This window comes from Lissotriton vulgaris, chromosome 11 (genome assembly GCF_964263255.1).
Source record: "Lissotriton vulgaris chromosome 11, aLisVul1.2, whole genome shotgun sequence".
NCBI classification, from domain to species: Eukaryota; Metazoa; Chordata; class Amphibia; order Caudata; family Salamandridae; genus Lissotriton; species Lissotriton vulgaris.
Window position 1 is genome coordinate 953438072 of NC_141699.1, and position 23454 is coordinate 953461525.

Here is a 23454-nt window from a genome sequence, read left to right on the forward strand (position 1 = left end):
TCCTCTCTCAGCCAGACGCTGTTCAACATCTACATGGCACCGCTCACCCACGTCGCTCGACAGCACAACCACGACATCATCTCCTACGCCGACGACACCCAGCTGATCATCTCCCTCACCAAAGACCCTCACACTGCCAAAACCAACCTCCACGAAGGAATGAAGGCCGTCACCGAATGGATGAGGAACAGCCGGCTGAAGCTGAACTCGGACAAAACGTAGGTCCTCATCCTCGGGTCCACCCCCTCAGCCTGGGCCACTCCTGGTGGCCGACAACCTTAGGAAGAGCTCCAACACCCACCAATCACTCACACAACCTGGGGATTAATCTCGACTCCACCTTCTCCATGACTAAACAGGTCAAAGCTGTCTCCTCATCCTGCTTCAACACCCTCCGAATGCTCCGCAGGATCTACAAGTGGATCCCCACCGAGATGAGAAGAATAGGCACCCATGCCCTCGTCACCAGCAGGCTGGAATACGGAAACGCCCTCTATGCAAGAACGCCGGCCAAGCTCCTGAGACGATTGCAAAGCATCCAGAAGACCTGGGCACATCTGATCCTCAACATCCCCCACCGCAACCACATCACACCCCACCTGAGAGACCTGCACTGGCTACCCGTCAACAGGAGGATAACCTTCAAACTCTTCATCCACGCACACAAAGCTCTCCACAAGACACGTCCCAGCATACCTCAACAGACGACTCAACTTCTACTCCCCCACCCGCCAGCTCGGCTCTACCAGCCTCGCCTTCGCCACACTTCTCCGTATCCAAAGGACGACTGCCGGCGGCAGATCCTTCTCCCACCTCACCGCTAAGACCTGGAACACCCTCCCCACCAACCTACGGCAGACCCAAGACCTTCCGGCCTTAAGAAGACTCCTCAAGACCTGCCTCTTCAATCACTAGCAGCACCTTCCCCCCCCCCAGCGCCTTGAGACCCTCACAGTAATGTAGTGCGCTTTATAAATGACATGATTGATTGATTGATTGAACTCCCATTTTCTATGCACTCCTTTAACATCACAACATATATTTACATTTCACTAAAAAAGTATGCATTTCCTAAGACACCATAACCATTTAGCTTGTTTTATACAGGTTTCACAATTACTCTTCAGCATTATGTGGGTTTGTCATAGACCCTATGCTCCCTTTCCTGTAATCTTAGCTTGCCAGTGCAACATCTATGTTGTTTTTAGTTTATTCTTCTTTACTCCATGTATTGTAAATGAGATCAACTTTAGGCATTTTATCTCACTCAAAGAAAGGATTAGTAAGATGTGATATGTCAATATAGATCAATAAGTACCTTTATGAATTTCAAGACAATATAGAGTTCGAGTTGTGGCAGTGACAAGACAGTCGGAAACCTAAGGACATATTTATTTTTATACCAGATTGCTTTCTTAATATTTTAATGCTGTTGAAATATTTTAAAGAAAATGCATGAGGAAGGGGCTAAAGTGGAGGGACATAGGGGTAATGGAGCTCCAGATATACAAACTTGCATCTCAGAGAATGTGCATTAAAGAGGAGGACATAATATGACTGGAATAATTAGATACCTACCCACAAGATAGAGGGGACTTCACGATAGAAGTATTTTTTGAAGTGGGCAAAATTTTGGTTTTTATGGCGGGGGATTGTCTTTGTTAACATTTAAAACAAGAATACAAACAACATTGAGATTTGCAGATTTTGTAGACAGTTATATCATAAATGCTTGTATATCCTCTAATTAGAAAAATGGGATAATAAAAGAAGGGAAAAAACAGCATTAGAGGGTAAGGGAAAGAAAGTTGGTGGAAGGAGAGGGCATAAAAGAAACAGGGGAAGGGAAAAAAAACAGATCAAGAAAAATATCACAGCTGGGCATTCCATATTACACAGATAGCAAAACTAAGTAGCACAGATGAACAGCTAACTCAGAGAGATGGAAGCAAGAGCCAAACATCGCCCTTAGAGGGGCAGAGTCACATTAGAAAATCAAAAAAGTAGGGACATTGGCAGATCCTTAAGCTGCATACAGTGACATATCAAGTTCAACATGGTTGCAGTTGTGTAGGGGGCATTAAACCGGGCTAGTGGTCTGAATACCTGTGGGGGAACTTGTTGTATTTGTTTTTCTAGGAGTAGAGTCCTGTGTGCAGATACATGTTAGAGATGGTTCCCAGATGTCCTTGGGCTAGGATGGGGGGGGGGGGGGGGCATCTGCTCCCATAAAAAACCCAGCTGTTCCTGACAGTGAGTGGCATCCTGTATCCAAGATTCAATTTTGGGTGCTGGTTTCTGCCCCCGATGTACAGCAACAGGGCGCTTCATCAGCAATAGTAGCATAGCCACCAAGTGGCAAGTTTCTGGTGGAAGGTCCTGCACTGTTGGGGCTTGTTGTGTGGGGTGGGTGGTGGGTCGGGGGTAGTTTTCTGGGCCGGGGGTAAGGGGTAGTGTTCTGGGATGGGGGTCAGGGGTAGTTTTCCAGGCTGGGGTGGTTAGGGGTAGTTTGTAGGTCGGCCAAGGGTTTGGAGCTAGTTTTCAGGGCTGGGGGGGAGGGTTGGAGTTACTTTTTGGGCCTGGGTGGGGTTTGGGGCTAGTTTCCAGGGCTGTGTAGGATTGGGGCAGGTTTTAAGGTTTGGGGTCAGGGGTAGTTTTCAGGGCTAGGGTGGTCAGAGTAGTTTTTAGGACTGGAGGAGGGTCCGTTGTCTTTCTAATTTGGGGTTAGGATGTTAGGCCTCAAGGCAGGGGAGGGGAATGGGTAGTCAGGAAGTTTTTAGGGCTTAGGGGAGGGTGGGGTAGTTTTTAGGGCTGGGGGTCAGGGTCGTTTTTTAAAAAAAAGGGTTTGCCTAAGGGCCAGTGAAAGAGGTTGAGGTAGTTGTAGGGACAGCACAATGGGGTGGGAGGGGGTCGAGTTTGTGTTTAAGGGTTAGGGACAGCGTGGGGGTTGGGAGGGGGTAAGGGTATTTGGATCTCAGGACGGGGAGAGGGGTGGTCGGAGTTTGTATCTTAGGGCAGGGGACAGGGTCGCGATCTTAGCCACGCATACCCATTTACCATTCATGACTTTACCACAAAATTACGTGGTAAAGGGATGCGCGGGGGTGTCCCACTTGTGGGACACCCCCGCGCCGCACGGCCACCAGCTGCTGCGTGTGTTCCCCTCTGCCTGCCTTCTGCCTCGCCGCCGGCCTCGCTGACGCCGTGGTCGCTCCCCTCTGGTTTCCCAGTTGTTTTGCCCTAAATTTGTGCTTGTCTGTTTCTGCCGTCTGCTCGCGTATTTTGCTGTTTTTCCTTGTTTTACCCTAAATTTGTGCTTGTCTGTTTCTGCCGTCTGCTCGCGTATTTTGCTGTTTTTATTTGTTTTGCCCGTAATTTGTGCTTGTCTGTTTCTGCCGTCTGCTCGCGTATTTTGCTGTTTTTATTTGTTTTGCCCGTAATTTGTGCCTGTTAATTTCTTTGTATCCCCTGTGCCGTGTCCAGTTTCCTTCCTGATTGGCCGCCTACCTCGCCGCCCTCCGCTCTCGCTTCCCGCCACCGACATTGGCCCCGCCCCTTTTTCTCTTCTGTTCCCTCCCCGCTCCCGCCTCCCAGCTGCTCCGCCCACCCGCGCACTTCGCCTTAAATGGCGACCGTGCGGACGCGCAGCGGTCACGCGCAGCGGGCGCGCCGATTGTGCGCAGAAGGCGCGCGAAAGGTAAGCCCGTCTACGCCCGTCCGCGACCGGATCGCGACCAGCGCCAGGACCCCTGGCCCACGAAGACCCCAACCGACCCGCCTGACGTACTCCGCCGCCACCCTCACCGCTCTCAACACCGGCCGACTCCCAGAATGCCATCAAGCCTCTCCACGACGTACCCCATGACCCTTCAGCTGCCACGCCTGCAAGTTCACCTGCATCCGGACCTGCCTCGCACCAGCACCCACCAAGCCGAACACCAGCAGTACCCACCTCAAGTGCATCCTGCTCAACACCCGCTCCGTCCACAGACATGCCATCGAACTCTGGAACCTCCTCGACACCACAGCTCCAGACGTTGCCTTCCTCACGGAGACCTGGATGAACGCCTCTTCAGCTCCCGACATCGCCATCGCCATCCCAGAGGGCTACAAGATCGTCCGGAGGGACCGAAACGCCAACCAGATGGGAGGAGGCATCGCCATCATCCACAGGAGCACCATCCGTCTCACGACCAGCACCGACGACTCCCTGACCACCGCCGAACACCTGCATTTCCAGATCCACACCAACCCGAACACCACCCTCAGAGGCACCCTGATCTACCGACCCCCTGGACCACGCACACAATTCAGCGAGGACATCGCCGACTTCGTCAGCCCACATGCCCTCCCCTCCGCTGACTACATCCTCCTGGGAGACCTCAACTTCCATCTGGAGAACAACAACGACCGCAACACCAGCACCCTGCTCGACAACCTCACCAACCTGGGACTCAAGCAACTGGTGTCCACCCCCACCCACCTCGCCGGACACACACTCGACGCTGTCTTCTCATCCAGCAAGGACATCAACTTCAGCCACACCACAGAGCTTCAATGGACGGACCACAGCTGCGTCCACTTCACCTTCAAGAAAACAACGACCCACCACCACCAGCAACAGACCGCCCGCAGAAGCTGGAACAAGATCACAGCAGACCAGCTCGCCACCTCCCTGAGCCAGCACCCTCCTGCCAGCTCAGCGAACCCCAGCCAGGCCGCCGACAACCTCACGAAGTGGATCAGCAACTGCGCGGACGAACTCGCCCCACTGAGGACCCCGCCCAGCAGACCCGGCAGCAAGAAAGCCCCATGGTTCACCGACGAACTCAAGAGCTCCAAGAAGAACTGCCGAGCCCTCGAGAAAGTCTGGAGAAGGGAACCGACACCGGACAACAGGACCTCCTTCAAACTTGCCACCCGGAAACACCACCAGCTGATCCGCGCCGCCAAGAAAACAGCATTCAAGGACCGGTTGGACAACAACGCACACAACTGCAAGGAACTCTTCAACATCGTCAAAGAGCTTTCCAACCCCAGCGCAGGAAACAACGACATCACCCCATCGCAAGACCTCTGCAACTCCCTGGCTTCATACTTCCACAACAAGATCGCGGACATACACAACAGCTTCAACAACCAACCAACGCACACCATGACCGAACAACCACCCCCCACCACCACCCTCCACGCCTGGACCCCGATCAGCACCGAAGACACCATCCGCACGATGAACTCCATCCACTCCGGATCACCGACCGACCCCTGCCCTCACCACGTCTTCAACAAAGCCGACGCTGTCATCGCACCCCACCTGCGAGACATCATCAACACATCCCTCGACACCACCATCTTCCCCGAGAGCTGGAAACACGCCGAACTCAGCGCTCTCCTCAAGAAACCAACAGCGGACCCCACCGACCTCAAGAATTACCGCCCCATCTCGCTCCTCCCGTTTCCAGCCAAAGTCATCGAGAAGACCGTCAACAAGCAGATGGCCGCTTTCCTCGAGACGAACGGATCCCTCGACCCCTCACAGTCCGGCTTCCGAGCCAACCACAGCACCGAGACCGCCCTCATCGCCGCCACCGACGACATCCGAGCCCTGATGGACAATGGAGAAACAGCGGCCCTCATCCTCCTAGACCTCTCCGCGGCATTCGACACGGTCTGCCACCGCACCCTAGTACGGCGTCTCAGCAACGTCGGAATCCAGGACAAGGCGCTGGAGTGGATCACCTCCTTCCTCGACGGGAGAACACAGAGAGTCCGCCTACCACCGTACAAGTCAGAGGCCACCGAAGTCATCTGCGGCGTCCCCCAAGGATCATCTCTGAGCCCCACCCTCTTCAACGTCTACATGAGCCCCCTCGCGGCCATCGTACGCAAACACAACCTCAGCATAATCTCCTACGCCGACGACACCCAGCTGATCCTCTCCCTGACCAACGACCCCGCCGCCGCCAGAGCCAACCTGCACGAAGGGATGAAAGAGGTAGCCGAGTGGATGACGACCAGCCGCCTGAAACTGAACTCGGACAAGACGGAGGTCCTCATCCTGGGCTCCTCTCCCTCCGCCTGGGACGACTCCTGGTGGCCTCCCGCCCTGGGCACCGCACCCAAACCGACAGACCATGCACGCAACCTGGGCTTCATCCTGGACTCCTCCCTCTCCATGACCAGGCAAGTCAACAACGTCTCCTCGGCATGCTTCAACATCCTACGCATGCTACGGAAGATCTTCTGGTGGATCCCCACCGAGACCAGGAAGACCGTCACCCAGGCCCTCGTCACCAGCCGACTGGACTACGGCAACGCCCTCTACGCCGGGACCACCGCCAAGCTCCAGAAGAGACTCCAGCGGATCCAGAACGCCTCAGCCAGACTCATCCTCGACATCCCTCGAACCAGCCACATCTCCGGACATCTGCGAGACCTTCACTGGCTCCCCGTCAACAAAAGAATCACCTTCCGCCTCCTCACCCACGCACACAAAGCCCTACACGACCAAGGCCCGAGCTACCTCAACAGCCGAGTCAACTTCTACGCTCCCAAACGCCACCTCCGATCAGCCAACCACGCCCTCGCCGCCGTCCCCCGCATCCGAAGAGCGACTACAGGAGGAAGGTCCTTCTCCCACCTGGCCGCCAAGACCTGGAACTCCCTCCCGACCGACCTGCGCCTGACCCAAGACCACCTCTCCTTCAGGAAGAAGCTGAAGACCTGGCTGTTCGAGCAGTAGCGGCTCCCCCCCCCCCCAGCGCCTTGAGACCCCACGGGTATGTAGCGCGCTTTATAAGTGTCACTGATTGATTGATTGATTGATTGATGCATAGTAAAGTAATGCATGGTTAAAACTCATTTGTGGTTTAGGCTGCGTGGTAGAGGCATGTGTCGTTTTTCCAGTTGTGCCTCTATCATGAAACCGTGCCTCTGTTAAGAGGGTACCCATGTCACAATCCCAGATTGTGTGAGCTTTAGGGGTGTGAGTAGGTGCAGTGTCTTGCATAATATTGTATGGTCTGGTGATTAGTTTGCATGGGGAGGGTGTAGTAAGCATATGTTCAAGAGCATGCAGCTGTGGTGGTGGCTCAGGGAAAGAAGCATGAAATGTCTGGCATGCGGTGTGTATCTGCTTGTAAAGCATAGCATCCAGTACTGTTATTCAGGAGGCATCAATGAGGAAGAAAGGAAGAATAAAATGGCCTTTTGAGTATAAGCCGGCAAAGGTGAACAAGTGCCTCTGATGCGCACGCTTTCCGGTGCAAGTAGCTTGTAGTGCGGAGAGTAGTGGAATCTGAGCCAGTGGAATGAATGGAGCATATAAAACGGTGAGTTTAGCACGGCACTGCATGACATCCCACACCCATCGCAGGCACTCCACCATGTGGACCACTTTTTGCTGAGTTTTGTAGCTCTAGTATAGTGCAGTAGTTAATGGCCAAGGAGCGGCAGCATCCAATTACGCTGCTGTGTGGGGCTGAAAGCTTATTGGACGCAGTCAATAGTGTAGGTATTGGGCTTGGACACAGCTGTAAATTGGGTGGGCTCAGGCATCCGTGACTGAAGGGGAGTGTACGTATTTCCCAAACTATCTGGGGTTGCTTGCCAGCCCAGGCGAGGGATATAAGAAGGAGGTAAAATATTGTTAAAGGATGTCTCGTTTACAAGTACTCAATTGAATGATTTCAAGGATTGAAGGGGTAATGGGGCCAGGGATTGTGCACTCCTACATATAAATGCAGGTATTTGGAAGCTATTTGTCCTCAGGAATCGGAAACCCCTTCCCCATTTAATTAGTAGTTGAGAGGTATACCAAGACAAGTAAGAGTATTCGTTAAGTCTATTATTCACTTTGTTCACTTTCAGAAAGAAATTCAGTTGGCACGAGCCCATGCGGACTGAATTTCTTTCTGAAAGTGAACATAAAACCGGCAGGGATAACATTGCCTTTGTCTCAAGCCGAAAAGCCCTGAGGAAGCCCCAGGCTGAAAGGCCAATAATAGGGGGTTAAACACGTGTTGGCTGTACCACACATTTCTTTGGTTCTGTTATTTTGTTGTCCTGAAAGAGACTCTGAAAGTCTACGGGGTATATTCACAAGAACGTGTGATAACTACCGCAAGATTAGCGTAATGCAACTTTCAACATTGCAGCTTATTGCTGGACAATAACCCAGTGTCAACGTGGCATTCACAACACAGCGTTAGCATGTGATAGTCTGCCGAAACTGCAATGTCTGCGATGAAACCACCTCGATGGAGACAAAAACACAAAATACAACACCAAAAAACCTGCGATGGGCCAAAGCGCGATGGGGAAACCAGAGATAAGCAGCGCCAGGCCTGCAACACACACCTCACAGGCGGTAAAAATCGCCATAATAGTAAACAAAACTCCCAAACACAACCTGACCAACACCCAAGCACCATGGAGGCAGCTAGAGCAGCTGTAGAGGACGAGTGCAGCCCCACAAGTACCCCGGACGACCAGCCCAGGACCTCTGGGACAGGGAAAGGCAAGAAGAAGAGGAAGACAAAGTTCAGTCCACAGGCGAACAGGATCATAGTCACGGAGGTGATGGAACACCATCAACAACTGTTCTTCACCTATAATGTGTCATTGAGCAGCAAAAATGGAATATAGCGGGACATCGTTGACAAGGTGAATGCTGTCCGGGAGCACAAGAGGGCAATGGACGAGGTCAAGAGTTGATGGAATTACATCAAGAGGCGGACCAAGGAGAAACTCTCCGCCAACTAGAAGGCAGCAATGCAGACTGGAGGTGGGGTCCCAGCGCCACAGCTCGAGCTGGATGACATGGAGGAGCTGGTGTCCGCAGTCCTCAGTGTGGAGGCTGTGGCCGGAGTCGGGGGATCGGACACTACTTGACAGGACACAACACAACCCCAACAGGGTGAGTGACCACCAGGTACTGGGAGGATGGGTCGAGATGGGCACAATGGCACACATGCACAATCAAGCAGAGGACAGTGCACATCCACAATGACTCTGGGTCCTTGCCTAGATCTACAGACTGTCACAATGTACAATGCCATGCTGTCTCAATGTCAACATGTACCATGTGGCTACATACATGTGGACACATTGTAATACCTTTCAAAAAAGAGAGTTTCCCAGAGAACCAGAAAGGACTGGGTATTGAACAGTATCAAAAAGAATTCCTTCCTGTGTTACTAACTTTCTGTTGGTGACCATCGGCCTACACACTAATGTCGCTTTTTAGTGTTCAGTAGTGACACAGATAAATATTTTTGCACAACATTGGAATTACTTTCTTCTCTCAAATTTTTATTCTTATTTAGTTAAAAACAGTTTGAATTCGTGCAGGTGAGCAGTGTGGCCTGGCTGCGCAGGGGCCGCTCTCTCTCTCCCCCTCTCTCCCCCTCTCCTCTTCTCTCTCTCTCCCTCACCCCCTCTCTTCTTCTTGCTCTCTCCCTTTCTCTTCTTCTCTCTTTCTCCCCCTCTCTTCTTCGCTCTCTCTCCCCCACTCTCTTCTTCTCTCTCACTCTCTCTCCCATCTCTTCTTCACTCTCTCTCTCTCCCCTCTCTTCTTCGTTCTCTCTCTCTCCCTCTCTTCTTCTCTCTCCCCCTCTCTTCTTCCCTCTCTCTCTCTCTCCCCACCTCTCCTCTTCTCTCTCTCTCCCCTCCCCCTCTCTTCTGCTTTCTCTCTCTCTCTCTCTCTCTCTCTCTCTATACCCCTCTCTTCTTCTCTCTCTCTCCCCCTCTCTTCTTCTCTCTCTGTCTCCCCCTCTCATTTTCTCTCTCTTGCTCCTTTGCTCCCTCTCTCTGTCCTATGATGTGCGCAAGACACACCTTCTCATCATGTTTTTTGTCTTGCAGGCTGGGACCAATGGATTGTGTCGAGGGGAGCCGGCATGTTTCTTTATTTCATTTCTATGTTACTTTCAATAAAGTTTCATTGTTTGCTTCAAACGTGAGTGTGTGATGCTCATTTCTATGATGACACATGCAGGTTACCAGTTGTGATTGTGCGACATCAGGCGGATTATTTTGTACATGTTTTGGTGTAGCTGATGTGGCATGTCTTTGGTCAGGGGTGCAATGGAGGGGTGGTCCTAGGTTGGTGTCGGTGGGTGTTGTGGCCCTCGTGGGTGTCCGTGCTGAATGTTGAGTTGCTCCATGGCATCTGTTTGTCTTGAGTTGTGGCTGTGCTCCCTTTTGTGGTGCAGGCTGTGATCCGACTTTACACCAGGTCATAGCAGGTGTTAATTTCCAGCTGCTAACGTACCTTATTGTGTGTTTTGTGTTCTTATCCCCGACCTGGCTGGTCATTGTGAATGTTGATGTGTGGTGTTGTCGTGGGTTTTTGCACGGGAATGCATACTCTGTATTTCATTAGCGATAGTTGCAGGGGTCCTCTGTGGCAATGTTTTTTTAGGCTGCTATTGTGGGAAAACTGGTGATGTGGGCTGTTAGCACCAGCTTGTGAATGGTGGGGTAAATTTATCACGACCTTGGCTGCAATAAAGTGCAGTTAATTTGGAAATAGCTCCTTGTGAATATGCCCCTAAGAGTCTCATTTTTATTCACACCGGATACCATAGAAGGATATTTGCCTAATAGACTCAATTAAATTCTCTAATGGCTGGTAATTTTATGTCTTCCCCAAAATGTGCAGCACTTCCATCAACGATCTCATCAATCAGTCAAAAAAGACACAATTGATGGACGTATGATGGATTAAACCCAGATCAGTTGACTGGTGGTGAGTGCTTGCAATGTTCAACACTCCGTCCATCATCCCCTTTGGTTTCGCTTTGTTTGCCCTAAGCTGGCAGGGTATGCCCAGACGTGGGTCCCTTGCTCACTTTGCCACTTGATTCAAGCTAGCCTGGCTGATGACGGCTGATTAGCCATAAACCGGTCCCAGGATGCTTGTTTCCGGTCCAGGAAAGACATGGCTTGGCAGTTTGGGCTGAACTGTTCCCATGATGCACAAAGTCAGACTGGTATGCATATGGCCATGTCTGAACTGGGGTGGTGGAGTGAGCTAAAGAATGATGACGGATTAAACCCCGATCAGTTGACTAGGTGTGAGTGCTTGCAATGTTCAACACTCCGTCTATCATCCTCTTTGGTTTTACTTTGCTCGCCCTAAGTTGGCAGGGTATGCCCAGACTTGGGTCCCACTCTCACTTTGCCACTGGATTCAAGCTAGCCTGGCAGATGATGGCTGATTAGCCAGAAACCGGTCCCAGGATGCCTGTTTCGGTCCAGGGAAGACATTGTTTGGCAGTTCGGGCTTGACTGTTCCCATGAGGCACAGGGTCAGACTGATTTGCATATGGCAATGTCTGAACTGGGGTGGTGGAGTGAGCTAAAGAATGATGATGGATTAAACCCAGATCAGTTGACTGGGGGTGAGTGCTTGCAATGCTCAACACTCCGTCCATCATCCCTTTGGTTTTGCTCATCAATCAGTCAGCATATTTTATACAGGGCTGAAACCCCATTTTGGCTACTAAGCACCACTCTGAAAGCAGTGAGCAGCAACAAACGCAGATTTATGTGCCTTGCTTTCTATTGTTTTTGTTATGGCGTAGTCCACATGATGAGGTATTCCCTTGGGAGTAAGTAATGTTAGAAATCACACTAAAGCACATGTATGAAGGAGGCGATAGAATATGAACGTCTGTGTATTCTTCACTACTTGACAATCAAATCCTCTCCAAGTGGGAGATCTAGGGCTCCAAGTGTTCTTGTATTAATCAAAGTAGTTTAATGGTGTGTGCTGAAATATTTGGTTCTTTGGTATGTCTAGTAAGAGTGAAATAGAGATTATTCTATCTTATTTTGTCCGGCTTTGGAATTACTACAACTCACATTAAGTTTTAAAGAAGGAAACTTGAATTAAGAAGAAGTGGAGGATTACATTTTGTGCACTAGAAATGGGAGTCTCTAGTTAGCAGAGGTTGGTACATTTGTCCAAATAGGGAACTTTGCTTCTAGTCAGGGTAAGGGGGGTGCACTTCTAAAATAACACCAGCTCACCCCCTTGGTAGCTTGGCACTAGTAGACAGGCTTATCTAAAGCATTTGTGAACACATACAGTAATACAGTCAAAACTCTACAAATGGACACCACACCAGTTTAGAAAAATAAGTAATCTTTATCTAAACCAAAACAAGACCAAATGACAAAAATTCACAACACAGTAATCAAAATCTGACTTTCACATGGTAGAAATAGTTCAGTTCAAAGCAAATTGCATATGCGACACCTTTCACACAAAGTACCTGCGATGGGTCACGCAAACAAACAAAACGGGCCACAGGGAAGGTCATGCATCAGTTCCTTACACTCAGGGAAGGTGATGTGTTGGTTCCTTGCTCCGGGGGAGTTGATGTGTTGGTTCCTTACTGCTGCACAGGGGAGGTGATGCATCGGTTCCTTACCGGAGAGGAGGTGATGCGCCGGTTTCTTACTGTGTGGGGAGGTGATGCATCAGTTTCTTACTGCATCCCCCAATGATGCGACAAACTTGGCACTTCGATGCAATGCGACGATCCAGGACGATGCATGGATTCTTCCACCTACCAGCAGAAAACAGTCTCTAGAGGTCCAAAGCAACAGCAGGCACCTCCTTACAGGTCAGAACTCCCAGCAAGGAAGTTCAGGGGAGATGGTGGGGACGTCTTTGTGTCCCTGAGACTTCAGAACAGCAGGCAAGCTCAGTTTCAAGCCCTTGGAGATCTTCCTCAAGCAAGGGACACAGCAAACAGCAAAGCCCTTTTCTCCTTTCCTTTGCAGCAAGTAGCCTCTGCATGCTAACCCCAGATAGCAAACAGCACAGGGATAGTATTCCTCCGCAGATTCTCCGGCTCTTTTCCTTGGCAAAGGTTCCTCTTGATTTCCCAGAAGTGATCTAAAAGTCTGGGGTCTGGGCCTCTTTTTATACCGCAAAATCCTTTGTTCTCGGGCAGCTGGCAGACTTCTTCTCAAAAATGTTCCTGGGGATACTTAATAGAGGTGTCCTAGCAGAAAACTGGAGAGGTGCAATTATAAGACCCATCCACAAAAAAGGAGACATAAATACTCCAAAGATATATAGATCAATTAACCTTTTAGGTGAAAAGGTATTCGCCAAAATAATCTTGGGGAGACTCAAGGAGTGGACAGAGGGGAACCAGGTTGTGCCCCCGGAACAGGGGGCGTTTAAGGAGGGACATTCAATGGACGACCACTGCTTTCCGCTGTGGTCTATTGCGCGGAAGTCCACTCAGCAGAGTGGAAGTCTAAACTGTTGCTTCGGGGACTTCTTCCCAGCGTTTGATTTGGTGGACCAGGGGATGTTGTGGGAGATGCTGATTGGTTATGACATCCCAAGAGATGTACTATGTTTGATTCAAGTACTCCACACTGCTAACTGGGCACAGATAATTCTGGATACATTGGGGAGTCTTTCACAGAAAATATAAATTGGAAATGGACTGATACAGGGGTGTGCATTGGCCCATCTATTATTTTCCCTTATCATATCAGATTTACCCTCAGTTTTAGGTAAAGAAAGGGGGGGCCAGCCCAAAGGTAGATGGGAGACATATCTCATGTCTATTATATGTGGATGACCTAGTAATAATAGACGAAACAGAGATTGGGCTACAAAGAAAGCTGAATAGTTTTAACGAATACTGTGGACATAAAAAACTAGTAGTGAACATAGATAAAACAAAGATCTTGAAATTTGGAAGAAGGAAATTAAGGTTCAATTGGTATTTGGGTTCCACAAAGTTGGAAATACTAGATGAATACAGGTACCTGGGTATGTGGTTTCAGAAAAATCTGAATTGACTTACCCACCTCAAAGCATTAACATTAAGGACATCAGCATAGGTTAGTGGTTTAAAGAAATGTAATGGAGTGTAGGGGGAAAAGTCAGACAGACCAGTTTTAAAAGCTTATACGGCCATGGTTCCACCTCAATTCCTTTATGGAGCCGAACTACTATACTTGAGTGGATAAAATGGATGGGACGCAGAGGAGGGAAAAGGCCTGAAAAATGTATTATCTCTGCCTATGTCTTCAACGGTGCAGGCAGTGAGGCTAGAAACAGGTATCAACCTCTTGGAATATAATGGCCTGCATGGCCTTCATAAGATTTTGGCAGCGCCAGGGATCAGGAGTTGATTATAAAGTCTCGCAGTGGTGTAGAAATTAGATATTGGTGAGTGATCTAACATGGGCAAAAGGGGTCATAAAAATTCTGATAAAAGCTTGTACATTTATGAGGCTTAAAATTAGCCCCTTGACTCTTTAAATTGAGGTTGAGAGGAGGGAACTCAGGTTCCTGGGCAAAGAAATATCTCAGGATCATGAGTACCTCATGGGGAAAAAATCGGTACACTCTATGGCTACTTCATTGAAAAATGAATTTAATTTCCCCAACATCAATAGATTACGCTGCCAACGGCTGAGAAGAGAAGTTCTAAGGCTGAGAATTGATGTCAACCCCATCTACTCTAATAATGAAGTAAAAAGAGCAATGATCGATAGCAATGGGAAATGTATTTGTATCCTGGGGACAAAGTGTGACATTTTACACATTTTATTGGATTGTCAAATGGTTTTAGACATACGGAAAGAAATCTTATGCCCAATTTTTAAAAAGGACAGCATAAATGTTAGGAACCAGGTCAAGTCTGTCTTCTATGGCCATACTCCACCATCACATGATCGGCCCTGAGGGGATTAAAGAACCGCCCCTCCCTTGAATCAGTGCTTGGTATCTTTTAGTTTTGGGTTCCAGGTGCTGGGTTGTTGTCTCTAAGCTCTCATTCTGACTGGGGTTCACGGGCTCGTGTTCCCTTGTTTTTGGATCCCCTTTTTTAATTGATTCTATTTACTACCCTGCCCTTTCCTTCCCTCGTTGCCTTGTTTACGTTCACCTCCTTTCCCTGTATTTAGCACCTTGCCCCTGGAGCACTTTGAGTTATTACGTTTTTGGGATTACCGAGGTGAGACTGGGGCTCCAGTCTCCTCGGGTATCAGGAGAAGAAGAAGCGCTTGTGTGCGCGGTGAGAGACTCTTGCCGGATACGTGATGGATCGTTGTATGGACTTCAAGCGGCGCACTCTGCTTCTGCATTTCTTGTAGGCATTCCGCCTCATTGTGTGCCGCTTAGGCGTTTTCTGCCCAGCTGGAAAGAGCTGAGAACGCTGCTGATCCCGGAAGAGGGATTTTGTTGTTTTGTTATACCCTACCTATCCTAGGATGGAAAAGACACTCGTGGACATTCTTTTGGGGGGTTTTTGTGCCCAGTTACATGGCTTTTCCCCCTAGTTTCCCTTATTAGTGATTTTTGAATGCCCGAGTGCAGTCTCCCTTTTCTTGGCCCCTTCCTGGAACTGGAAGCTCCTATAAACTTTGGAATTTCATCCTCCTTGCTGCCGAGACCTCCCGAAGCGGTTCCTGTATCAACCACAAGTAAGGAGGTCGTGTTTCTTACATGGTGGAGTGTGGTTATGGGACAGGGTGGAAAAAGGGGGTACAAGGAGGACTAGGACTCAGGAGTAATTCTGTGTATCTTGTTTTCTTAGATACAGAGGCGTGGAGGTGGTGGTCGGATATCGTTGTCCAATCCAGCTTGGGGTGAAACCTTTTGACGTCCATTCCCTTTGTTTTGCTTTCCTGTCCCCTGTCCTGGACTCGAGTGACTTCTCATGGTTTTCTACTTCATGAGTCACATTTGAGTCAGGGTAGTGGATTGGGCCATACATCGTTCCTGCAGTGTCTGGGCCAGTGGAATCCAACAATAAATAACAGGCAGCAGAAATTTTACTAGAAATGAGGAATCTGGATATAGCTTGTGCTCTGGGATGGATTATCCAAAAAGTCAAAGAATATTTGAAATGTGATTAGCATCTATAAAGTTTTCCCATTTGCATGAAATGAGTATGATATATAGTTTGAAGGAAGGTTTAACAATTTTAATCCAGAATTGTTTGATGTTGTATTTAAAGTTTGTGATCTAGGGAAGTTCAATCAATAAGCCAAAGAAAATCTGAAATGGGTCCAATAATGAAATGTTTGCCCTATCTTATGATATGTGTTATGTTAAATGGTTTGAAGTAAGGATTAGGATTTTAAACATGAATTTTATGATCTTGTTTTAATGTAAAATTTGCGATTTTTAGGTGTTGTATTTTATGGTGATTTTATATGTTTAAGGACTGTTTAGTCCAAATAAACTTTGCTTTGAACTGAACTGAAGTTTGTTCTCTGAAGGCAGAGAGTGTCTGTACCCAGCCAAAACCAGTTCTGTGGGGCACTTTGCAAGTGTGCAACAAACTCCATTGTCAGTGTGAGCCCTGGCTCCAGACACACCACAGGGTGGTCAAAGCCATCATTGTGGAAGACAGGCACAGCCCTATTCAGGTGCAGGTGCTACTCCTCCCACCACTCCAAATACAGACATACCTATCCAGCCCAGCGCTGACTCATCGGACTCTCTGGAGCCACTGCTCCTCCCCAACCCCTGACTCTCCAAAGCAAGATATGCAATACACAAACCTAGCAGAGGCATACTGGATTGCTAAGCAAGAAAATACCTACTTTCTAAAAGTGATATTTTCAAACACATAATGTAAAAATCACCCTCACTAAAATATGTATTTTAATATCCTGGGTTCAGGCATATCATACTTTATTTTTCTACCTTGTTCCCAGGGGCAGATATGTTTATGAGGTGTTATAAACAAACTCCCCAATCTATCCTATGGGAGCAGGTAACCTTGCAATAGAAAAAAAAAAATTTGGCAGTAATTCACTATCAGGACATGCTACACACATCAAAGCATGTCCTATCTTTCACATACAATGCACCCTGCCCACAGGGGAACCTTGGGCCTACCTTAGGGGCGACTAACATGTAAGATAGGGGAAGTTTAGGGACTGGCAAGTGTGTGCACTTGCTAAGTTGACATGGTAGTCCCATACTGCACACAGGCTCTGCAATGGCAGGCCAGAGTTACATTTTACAGGCTGCTTCTGTGGGTGGAACAATCAGTGCTGCAGCCCACTAGCAGCATTTGATTAACAGGCCCTGGGAAAACACTGTGCACAGTACTAGGGTCTGACTAGTAAATCAAATATGCCAATCATGGAATCACTAATCCATAACCACAATTTAAACAGAGAGCATATGCACTTTAGCACTGATCAGCAGTGGTAAAGTGCCCAGAGTCATAAAGCCAACAAATACAGGTCAGAAACAATACAGGAGGAAGGCAAAAAAGTTCAGGGATGACTCTGCAGAAAGGGCCATGTCCAACAGTGTGTCATAAATTATTCAGTAAACCAAGGCTATTTATATACCATTCTACAGTGCACCCTGTGACTCTATTATCTCATTATTTGGTTGTTTTAAAACCCATTGATACAAAAGGAATCTGAGATGTTCTGCATAGGATAAAAAGATTTATTTTTCAAGAGAAGTATACACACTGGTCAGATGCCATCATATCCTTTTGAAATGATTACACCTCAACATATAATAATTTTGTCTTCAATGGCGGATCAGGAACACTTTTTTATTAAACATGCCCTTCTACTCTAAGAAGTGTGTACATTTAAACTTGCTTCCTGCCCGTGTTAATCTCTCTAACTTATTATAGCTGTAAACAGCCCTGAATGTACATATATATATATATATGTGAATGTATTTACTGCGCATGTGGTTTTGGCAGGCCTGAGACGGCCAGCCAGACCTACATGTACAGTGCGAAGGTAGTGAAAAACACTCCCCGTCCAGCCTGTCACCACACTGGCCCCGCTCCCCAAGCCTGGCACAAGCTAATAATAATAGAACTGGTTTTAAACCCATTTTAATATTGTTTTATTTTTCACATTGCAAGTGCTAGCGGGGAGGGGCGACTGCCACCGCTGCTTGACTATGACTTTAAAGTAAACCTCTGTAGTGACTTTCCTTCATAAATCTGATGGTGGATTATATGGTAAAACGTGGCAAGCGTTGAAGTCACATAATCACATAGTTCCAGTAGACACAGGCATACAATTCATTTTTACTATCTTTCCAACTTTTCTTTGCGAGTTTATCTGTGTATGCAGTAAAGAAGAAACAAAGGCATATTATGATCTCGACGGATGGGAGACTCCATCACAAATGTGACAGATATCATGTCCGCAATATTACAAGTTTCATTGGATGTAAGGGAATTGTAATTTAGTGGACGGGATATCTGTCAAGTTTGTGATGGATTATCCCATCCAGCAAGATCAGAATCAGGTCCTTAGGGGCAAAGGTGATTGATATGCTGTATGCCATATTACAAGCTCCGTAGGATATAATGGAACTGTAATTTGGTGGACAGGATATTCGTGACATTTCTGGCAGAGTAACCCTGTCTGCCATGATCATAATCAGGCCTTTACTTCTTGACTCCTGATAGAGGAATGGTGGCAGAAAGGAGGACATTCCCAAAAATATATATACAGGTTCCCATTACATAAATATTTGCTCACCTTGAAAGAGGCATTTTTCCACTAAGGGGAAAAACATTGGCAGAAAAAAGTTACAAAATAATGCATCAGAATTTGGGTAGGTAGTAAAATGGATTGTTTTCTCACCTGGTTTTCATATTTACACATGTAGCTCCACTGAAGCCTTAAGAGAATATGAATCTGTTATGCTGAGGCCGGGTTGTTTTCCTCCCCAATTATTTTATTTTATGTTTAGGGCTGTTGTAAAGAGCTGAATGAGGGATCTTGGCAACTTTCCATGTTATGACCTAAATAACTTGGTATTTTCCTGGCAAACCCCAACATGTCCCACCAAGACTACTTGTACCCATGCGGTACACCAAACTGAATATGACCAACTAAGCTGGGCAGTGCTCATAGTTATTGATCACTGGAACCACATGGCCATTCTAGAAGAGGAAACATACTTTGATAATAAAGAATATGGTGCTATTCTTGATGCAGAGGATTTTATTCATCAATGATGAAGGGTATAAAATATGCAATCTCAATTTCCAGTATTGTCTAGTTATACTGTCCTTCTTCTATCAAGGCTACATTAGGAGTACAATTCACCCACCGAGGTGGCATGCTTCATCATCTGGGATCTCCTCTTGGTTGCAAAACCTAGTGCAACCAAGGGCTACAACCAACTCCCTAGGAGGGGGGAGCTAAGGGATTTTTTAAAGTAGTCAATTCTCGGATCTACTGAGTCCGCTAGAAGCAAAGTAATATAGGTGGTTTGTTGGTGATGGTTGCAGTGCGTGCAGTGATAAAGTGAAAGGTGATTTAAATTTGGCTACCAGGAAGAAAAACACCTTTAAACAGATCTTCTGTGGTATCAAACCTAAAAACAGTGCATGTGCAGCTTAAACAAATAACTGCATTAGTCCAAAATAGGGTCTACATGTTTCAGCCCTGTCACATTTGTCTCATCTTCTCCGCTGCTGTCCCCTTCCTTTGGACTCCCAACTATCCCTGATCTGTTTAATCCTGACTCTCGTTTTCACTAATAACCCATGTATTGAATATTTACTCATTCTGTTATTGATATGAAATCTCTGTAATTTGTAATACACTATTTCCTTATGTAAAGTGCTCTGATACCTCCGGGTCTAGCCAGCGCTATATAAAACTCGAATAAATAAAATAAAAATAAATAAATGATCTCGGCCTTCCTCAGGACCTAGATGATCAATCGCTATTGCAAAAATGAATATGAGAATTATATTAATGTAACATATCATTCTCCAATTAATGTTGTTGGATTTGATACAACCTACATTATACTGTCTCTTGGCATATGGGCGAAATCCGTTATTTGACGGGTGCACTGCTCTCCTCAATTGGCCACAGCTCAGGACGTGAGGGAACTGCTCTGTCAGTCGGTACCATGGGCTGGACAAGAGCTAAAAGCTATAAAGGACTCTTCCGAGTTTTGGGAGCGATTTGAAAACTGAACCTATTTGTGCTCCCAGCTTGTTTGAGCTTGATTAGACCCACAGATTCCTTTAATATTTTTCTACAGTGTGGTCGGGGATTGAATGCGTGAAGGTCTGTAAACTTTCCCTTGAACCCTCTATGTGAAATTTTGTTGTGATTTTACATTAGGAGTACTTAAAGTAACTGCATCAATAATTGGGCACAATCAATTACTTATAATTGGCTTTTAGTACTTCAGGGATGTAAAATTGCCACACTAGTAGGGTTTTCAGTGATTTTCATGGAAATAGGAGTTTCACCACCAGTTCTATAAATCTTTTACCACATTCCAGGCAGTTTCCTATGGAAATATTTCACCTGGATTTACGCTGAACTCGCACCTGAAACATGATACTTATTAAGGTATCATCTTGGAGAGATTCTTCCAAGAATATTATCTGACAGGATTAATATTGCGCCTGGATGGACTCTATCCATGACTATGAGGTCTATTCGATGTTAAATAATCTATAACTATTTTAGCAAGATTTCAACATAAAAATGTTCTGCACCAGCAGTCTAAAGAACTTTAACACATTGGAGCCCTGAAGAAGTTCAAAATCTGTTGGAATGAAATGCGTTGGCTGGATATTCTTTTGTATGACAAAATGTTTTTTATGGATACCGATTAAAGAAAGAATAAATATATTTTAAACAAATATGTGATCTCTCTGGACTATTGTATTTCCGGGTGCGCCATTCACTCAATATTTAAAACGTGTTCATGGAAAACCCAAAGGGTGTCGATTTACCGCCTTAATTGCAACACCACCTTGACATTACAACCAATTTTGCAATGAGGGATAAATGAGACATAAAACTCAAAAACAGATAAAAATACAAGACTTTCCCCTCTGGGTTAAACCAAGCTTATCATTGCACTAATTGTGAAGTACAGGTTCTAATTATAACAAAATAAATAAAATGCATTATATTGGATCATTAGCAGAAAAAGTATGTGATTGAAATATAATCCAATTTATTTCAGGTAATGCTGCCTCCTGAAATATGAGGACACCCACAATTCGAAAAAGAATATTAACATATTATCAAGTTGTTCCTAGTTAGAAACATCATTGTGACATGACTGAAGAAAGAATAATCAGAAGACATATAAAAAGCTTTAAAACCTACTCCTCCTTGTTCACTTTTTCCCTGAGCTTTTTAAGCGGTTTCCTTTGGTTAAATGCTGAGTTCTCAAGAATGTTCTCAAAGTATGTCTCTGCTTTGTAGTTCAGCTAAAATAAAACGAGAAAAAATATATTTAGAAATGTGTACCTTTAGAATGAATAAGTTGCTTACAAGGAGCAAACAAGGGCACAATTTAAGATGATGTTTTTAATGGTTTATTATTGTAGTTAAATTTCAGGGTTTCCATACATGTAATCTTATTTTACGTTTTTGTGTTACTAAAAAGATGGTGCGCCCACACTCATTTCACAATTTTCTAACAGACAGAGATAGAAAAAAATGATGAATCAGACTAAACTAGAATGATAAATCCGATGGGATCCGGAGGTCCTTATTCCCATGTGGTGGTAAATTCGCTGAAGGGAGTAAATGCTACCACACCCTGCAGCTGTCGTTGTTTGTATGTTTACACCTTCCCCCCATTCTAAGCAATGAAGATTACGCAAGGTTTTGGTTTCGGTGACACAACTGCTTCCTGTGACCCTGAAAACAAGTATCCCACAGGGTGCAGAAATATGTTCATTACAGCAATTAAAAACAATACTAGGGGCCTCGGAATTTAACACACGCACTAATTATAGGTTTTTGACCCTCAATAGGCACATACAATCAATAGCTAGTGCCGAGACACCGGAAGGTATTTGTGCGCTTTAGAAATTTTATAAATAAAAATAAATAAAATAAATAAATATGGGGCTTTCTACTACATAATACACGTCCTGATTTTTACTAAGCATTTCCCCCCCCCCGGTAAAGTTCAGCACGCTTGAACTGCCATTAAGAACCTGTGAAGAAAGTGCAAGGGTGCACCAATGTATCACACGGCTCATAATGCCAACCTCAGTTAAAACAAGGGTTTATTTATATCGGGGTAGAATTTTAACATTTAGGCCTAGATGTAGGTAATCTCCTTTTACTGATTCCTAAATACCGAATTTTACCGATTCGGTATTTAGGAATCGGTAAATATGATATAGGTAATAAATTGGTAACATTTACCGATTCGGTAATATTTCTTATTACCGATTCGGTAAATACCGATTTGGTAATAAGAAATACCTTCCCATTCATTCCTATGGGCCTGGAGGCCCATTGGAATGAATGGGAAGACATTCACTATTACCGATTCGGTATTTACCGAATCGGTAATAGCGGGAACATATTCAAAGGTGGCAGGGTGTCACATTGACACCCTGTTGCACCCCTGAATAATGCATGTGTGCACATGTGGCGTACATACATGCCCTAAGAGCATGTATGTCTGCCACATGGCACCTTGAAAAAAGCTAATTATTGCTTTTTTAAAAGGTATTCGGTATTTACCACCAACTTGTAGTTGGTGGTAAATAACGAATACTGAAAGCAAAAATGCACTCACTTGAGTGCCACCTACATAGCTTTTAAGGATTCTGTAATTTACAGATTCCTTAAAATAAGAAATCAGTAAATTACCGAATCCTTAAAACCTGCCTCCTACATTAGAAAGGGCTACATACCGGTCGGTAACGGGATAATTACCGATTTTCGGCTGTTACCAACCGGTATTTAGCTACCTACATATGGCCCCTAGATCAGTATCAGATGCTGGGTGGTGCATATTATGCAGCCTTGATTCAATATCCTCAAATCACAACATCCTTTGGCTTTGACACTGATAGGAAAATGTTTTTAATGCTTCAAATTTGCGTTTGTCTCCATGCTTAGCTGTAATGCAACATTGGCTCCATAATACCGTGTTGGAACTTACATCTTTGTATTCATTGTTCAATTTAGTATCATTGGTGATGTCAGTGGGGAAACCAATCCTCTCTTTAATAGCTGTAGCCTGGAAACAAAAAGTACATTTCAGGTTGGGCAAGTTACACAATAATCAAACAGAGATTTGTGAGTATTGCGTGCTGTTTACGACTTTGCAGCAGAACTTTAGACACACTAAGATATGCTTGTTTTACTTAAAAAATAAATCAAATTAATCCACAAACTTGACTAGTAAAAATTGCAGATTAAACTGTCACTACGGCAAGCGTAAATGCCTAAGGATGTGAGAGGTTGGAATTTACAAATGCACTTGTGGTTTAACAAGTTTGCATAAAGATTAAACCACACATGATTTACTGAGGTAGATGTGCTGGACACTCGAAGGGCCCGATTCACAGAACTAACTTAAGACAAAATCCTAAACTTACTTCTTTTGGTATTCACAGAAGTTTGGATTTTGCCTTAAGTTTGTCTTAAGCCAGACTTAAGTTAGGATTTTGT

General features: G+C 46.0%; 1 protein-coding gene across 4 annotated transcripts in view; it reads right to left on the bottom strand.

Moving 5' to 3' along the window:
- Positions 1-23454, bottom strand: part of MME (membrane metalloendopeptidase) — a 384364-nt gene that overhangs the window by 66680 nt on the left and 294230 nt on the right. For all 4 annotated transcript variants that reach the window (XM_086944118.1, XM_086944117.1, XM_086944116.1 and 1 more), the window contains exons 15-16: positions 22943-23020; positions 21139-21242 (exon numbers count right to left, since the gene is read on the bottom strand). In XM_086944118.1, coding sequence (XP_086800244.1) covers positions 21139-21242; positions 22943-23020 — 182 coding nt within the window. The remainder of the gene's footprint in view (positions 1-21138; positions 21243-22942; positions 23021-23454) is intronic.